We start from the raw sequence: 5,554 nt of genomic DNA, 5'->3' as shown, positions 1-5,554 counted from the left end.
AGTAGGAATAGGTTATTTGCTGTGCCATTGATGCGTGGCATGGTATGCTTGAGTGTTGGTTGAACGAGCTCTGGGCCAGCAGCCCGAAGCCCACAGACCTCCCTTTCCTGGGGCCCAGGGAGCAGGTGCTTAGGCAGGGCCTGCTCATTCTAGGACTGGAAGGAGCCAGGTCTCCACACAAGTGCGTTGGAAACACCACAGAAGTGAGGGTGCTGTGGAACGCTGTCCTCCTTCACGTCTCCCCAGTATTGGGCAGTACTGGGTTGTAGGGATCTCTTTTTTTTCTTTTTTGAGACAGGGTCTTACTCTGTCACCCAGGCTGGAGTGCAGTGGCGCATTCTTGGCTTACTGCAACCTCTGCCTCCTGGGTTCAAGTGATTCTCTTGCCTCAGCCTCCCAAGTAGCTGGGACTACAAGCATGCGCCACCATGCCCAGCTAATTTTTTAATTTTTTGTAGAGATGGGTTTTGCCGTGTCGGTGAGGCTGGGAATCACTTCTCAAATGAACACTTATGGGGTCCGAAAGCTGTAGGTTGCATAGGAGATCTTAAGGGAGGCAAGGGCGGGGGAAACAGGAGGCAGTAGGATGAGAGGAAGTTAGCACTGAGAGGAGAGAGTTTATTGACATAAAAAGATAAGACACACACTGGTACATCTCTTGTGAAATTCAGATCCTTTGCCCACTTTTAAACGGGATTATTGGTTTCTCTGCTGTTGAGTTGTTTGAGTTCCTTGTATGTTCAGGGTATCAGCCCCTTGTTGAATGAGGAGTTTGCACGTGTCTTCCCCATTTAACGGGTTGTCTCTTTGCTCTGTTGATTGTTTCTTTTGCTGGGCCGTAGCTGTTGAATGTGATCTAGTCCCATTTGCTCAACATCACTAATCAGGAAAGTGCAAATCAAAACCACAGTGAGATAGCATCTCACCCCAGTTAGCATGGCTACTATCAAAAACACAAAAAATAACAAATGCTTCGAAGGATGTGGGGAGAAGGGAACTCTTAAACACTGTTGGTGGGAATGTGAATTAGTACAGCTATTATGGGAAAACAGTAGGAGATTTCTTAGAAAACTAAAAATAGAACTACCATACAATCCAGCAATCCTGCTACTGAGTATTTATCCAAAGGAAGGGAAATCAGGATGTCAAAGGGATGCCTGCAGCCCCATGTTTATCACAGCACTATTCACAGGAGTTGAAGTATGGAACCAAGCTAAGTGTCCATCAGTGGATAAATGGATGAAGAAAAATGTGATACATACACACAATGGAGTACTATTCAGACATAAAAAAGAATAAATCCTGTCATTTGTGGCAACATAGGTGGAATTGGAGGTCATCATGTTAAGTGAAATAAGCCAGGCACAGAAAAACAAATATTACGTGTTCTTACGCATATGTGGGAGCTGAAAATGTTGATCTCATGGAGGTGGAGGGTAGAATGGTGGTTACCAGACCTGGGAACGGTAGAGGGGAGAGGCGCATGAAGAGAGGTTGGTTAATGAGTACAAACATACAGTTAGATGAAAAGAATAAGTTTTGGTGTTTGATGGCATAGAATGATTATAGTTAACAGTAATTATAAATTTCAAAATAGCTAGAAGAGAAGATTTGGAATGTTTTCAACACAAAGAAATGATAACAGTTTGGGGTGATGGATATGCTGATTACCCTGGTTTGATCAGGGTATGCATGATATTTTGATAAATGCAAATGTATGCATTTATCAGAATATTACATGTACCCCATAAATATGTACAATTAATATGTCAATAGAAAAATAAAAAATAAAAAAAACAGTTAAAAAAAAATGAGCTGGAGCTCTGTGTATACGCTAACCTTGCCGAGAGGAAGGTGCTGAGCCAGAAGCTTTGTAGGAAGGCAAAGTACCGGAGGGCTTGGGATGTGCTGCTTTCGGGGCACTCAGCCTTTTCCATTTAGTCTAAGGCATTTACTAAGCGCTTCATATAGCATTGAGGCATTTTCAAAGATAGTGGTCCTGGAAGGCAGAGCTAATACTACTGGGTTGGGGATTATGTCATAGTAGGATTTTCACTGAGTGAACAGCTAATTACAGATGTACTTTATGTGAACTATTTAAAGAAAACGAGCCTGATTCCCACCCTGCACCTCCCAGCTCCCCACTGAACAAAAAAGTCTAGAGGAGTTAGGGACACTGAGCTGTATATTCTGAGCAGGGAAGTGAGTTAGGGACACTGACCTGTATATTCTGAGCAGGGAAGTAAGGCATATTCCTTGCTCATGGGATGACCCTCTGGGGGATCCTGCAGGGTAGAATTGGTGATTCTTCCTTGCTTTCACTGGCACCTGTTCGTAAGTCCTAGAAAGTCCCTAATTCCTTGGAGTTGTATATTTGGCGAGCTTTATACAGGGAACTGACGGATGAGTTTGGACTTGTAGAAACTTGGACTCCAAGCGCTTGGCCTGCAGTCACAGATAGGAAGAGAGGAGAGACAGAGAAGACAGTTAGCATCTTCCTAGGCCAAGAGGGAGTTTAACCCTGCTTGTCATGAATAGGAACCTGTTGGCTTAAAATAGTGATTGTAGCTCATCAATAGGCAAGTGAATGAGGAGAGGCAGCCCCCACATGTGAAATGCAAGAGATGCATGAATGGGGATGTAGTGAGAGTTCATTGATAAATTTAGCATCTTATGGTAAATGATCACCCAAGAGACGGGACTCAGGAGAGACTGGATTGACTTAGTCATTGATTAAAGGCTAATGCATTTTTTGTGGCTACCCAGATGCATTTTCTAATTGGTGATGACATCACTGTGTGTTCCAGAGTAAAGCATGAATCATCCTCCAGTGATGAGGAGCGCGCAGCTGCCAAACCATCAAACTCAGGCCACCTCCCTCTTCTGCCTAACGTCAGCTACAAGAAGACTCTTCGGCTGACTTCCGAGCAGCTTGTGAGTCTCCCATGCTTGCCGTGGCTGTGTTGTAAGCACATGAGGTTTCTGCAGACTCCTAAGGCTGTGTGATGGTTGGGATGTGCCCCTTACTTATCACCTTTCATCCCAGCGGGCCTGCAGTCCCTCAACTGGGTGCCTGTTGTTTCCACCCTGACTCCAGCACTATCCAGCCTGGGTCCCCAATATGACCTTCCGTTTTGTCTTCTCCTTTTGCTGGCCTTCCTTAGGAGGAAGGCGGCCTGGCAGAGCTAATTCATCCTGAGGTGTCAATCACGGATAGACTTGAAAATCACTCAAGGGTGTTTTTGCTTCAAGAGAGAGATGTTTGTTAACTCAAATGCATCTCTTCCGTTGGTGGAACTCAAGCAGTTCTGATAGAATTTAGAGAATTTCAGGTAACCAGGGGCATCACCTGGTCATGGTGTCCTTTTATTTTTCCATGTGTGAGACCAGTTTTAATTAAAAGCCCTTTCTTGGATCCCATTGGTCATGGCCACTGGGCGCCTATCCTTGCTTTTTTTGTGAATCAAGTCTTTTGCATTTCCCCTGAGTTAGTGGGGCGCCTGGTTCAGGCATGAGGGTGTTTACTAGGAAACGATAAGGAACAGGCCCAGACACCCACTCAGGCCATGTGTGGGACCCTGCAGCCTGAGAGTCTCTGTGTGACTCCCGGCTCCCACTGGTGACACTGGGGACACCTGCGGTCAGGCAGCCTGGGGGTCTGAATGGCAGGAGTCTGAATGCACCAGGAGTCCTGGCACAGAGACTCAACACTGCTCAAAAGTCACTTTGCATTTTGAATTTGGTGTGATTTCTTTGTGTCTAGACTATATTCTTCTGGATATGAGGCATGACTGATAACCGAGACTTCTCTTTTTCCAATTTGTGTCAATATAATAATAACAACTTAAAAACATGGTTATGTAGGGTAATGTATTTTCACACTTGGCTTAAATTTGTCTTCCTGAATTATGACCTTCCTGTTTAGTCATGGAGTGGTAAGTGTATCCTATTCCAAAATTGTGATTTATTATGCTGGATAGCCTCGTCATTGAATCCTGGCTAATGACTCTAATCTGAAAATACTGGGCCAAATTAGCATTATCCTGGGAAGTAAAACAACTCTGTAGCAAGTAGGCACATTGCATTACAAGGGGGCCTGAGAGAGCTGAGGTTTCGTTTTGCCTGTCCAACCCCAGAAAGAACCAGAACAAGGAAGGGTGGGGGAAAGAAAGAATTATACAAGGGCCCAGGACAGCCCCTTGTTTTTAAAGCCAAATGCTGCTTCTCATGGAACAGAATCCAAATGCCCATCCATCAGGGCCTTTCACTCAAGCAGACAAATATTAATGGTTCATGTTCTTCAGAAAAGCTTGAAGTTGAAGAATGGCCCCAACGACGTGGTTTTCAGTGTCACCACGCAGTACCAAGGCACCTGCCGCTGTGAGGGCACCATCTATCTGTGGAACTGGGATGATAAAGTCATCATTTCCGATATTGACGGGACGATCACCAGGTAGGTCCTGCTGACTTGGGGGCCATGGTAGATTTCTTTGCTTCACCGCGTGGTCTCTGGGCCTGGTGTTGGCACCTCCGCTCCCCTCATGGGACTTGCACGGTTCGAATTCTGGTGCAGTTGGAGCTGCTTAGTTTCAGGTCCTTGGTGTCAATCATTGTGTTTAGGGCTGGGTTGTTCCCCTCTAGGGTATTATCTCTCCGACTTGGTTGCTTCTGTGGGGGCTTCTCAAGAGCGTCTTTTCGGAATGGCCTTTTCCTTTGATTCAGCAAGCCAGGCACCTCGATGCATGATCAGACTGGAGGCGTCCTTCCGTGGATTGCCATGTCCCTCCGTCAGCATCGACTTTGATGACTTGAGCCTTGGGCTTTCTATCCAGAAAGAAAGTTGTGGGTCTTGTTTGTGTGTGTGTGTGTGTGTGTGTGTGTGTGTTTTGTTTTTTTTTTTTTAATGAGGCATGAATGGTGCAATGAATCTGAATGGGAATTTTACTTTATTTTTCTCTTTTTCTCTTCATTTAGATCAGATACTCTTGGCCACATTTTGCCCACCCTTGGGAAGGATTGGACCCACCAGGGCATTGCTAAGCTGTACCATAAAGTGAGCCAGTGAGTACAGAGTGCCTGTTTCCGCCTCCTGCAAACGTTGGTTGTATGCACCACACTCTGCATATGGAATCTTTCCTGCCCTAGCACGGGGTGACTTGTAGAGAGGGCTGCACCTCAACCAGGGAGGGGCAGTGGGGGTCAGGGGTGGCAGTGGAGAGTCCAGAGTGAAAGTGAATCCCAGCAACTCTAAATTTGAATTCAATACCAAGAAACAAGGAGCGAAGTATAGGGGAATCGATTACTAGGAGAACACAGATGGTGGCAGCGTTAGGGGTGAGATTGAGGTTTGGGGTGAATTGCCCTCTAAAAAGGTTATCCCAGTCTGTGCGCCGGTAGATCCCAGTCTGCTCATCCTGAGGGATGGCAGAGGTAGCCAGATGAAGAAATAGGAGCTTATATGTTACATATGCCAAGTGATTTTCTGTAGGCTAAAAAGTTGCAGTTTCCAGGCAAGTTTTGTCGGCATTGCAGGCCCTGTGAGCCAACCAGCAGC

At 45.8% G+C, this 5,554-nt stretch overlaps 1 protein-coding gene across 2 annotated transcripts in view; it reads left to right on the top strand.

Annotated features, from left to right (window-relative positions):
- The window catches only part of LPIN1 (lipin 1), a 159,122-nt gene that overhangs the window by 128,154 nt on the left and 25,414 nt on the right, over positions 1-5,554 (top strand). For both annotated transcript variants that reach the window (XM_011965275.1, XM_011965276.1), the window contains exons 16-18: positions 2,808-2,934; positions 4,305-4,453; positions 4,975-5,061. In XM_011965275.1, coding sequence (XP_011820665.1) covers positions 2,808-2,934; positions 4,305-4,453; positions 4,975-5,061 — 363 coding nt within the window. The remainder of the gene's footprint in view (positions 1-2,807; positions 2,935-4,304; positions 4,454-4,974; positions 5,062-5,554) is intronic.

The sequence above is a fragment of the Mandrillus leucophaeus genome, unplaced genomic scaffold (genome assembly GCF_000951045.1).
Source record: "Mandrillus leucophaeus isolate KB7577 unplaced genomic scaffold, Mleu.le_1.0 Scaffold72, whole genome shotgun sequence".
Lineage (NCBI taxonomy): Eukaryota > Metazoa > Chordata > Mammalia > Primates > Cercopithecidae > Mandrillus > Mandrillus leucophaeus.
This window is presented reverse-complemented; position numbering and strand designations above follow the sequence as displayed.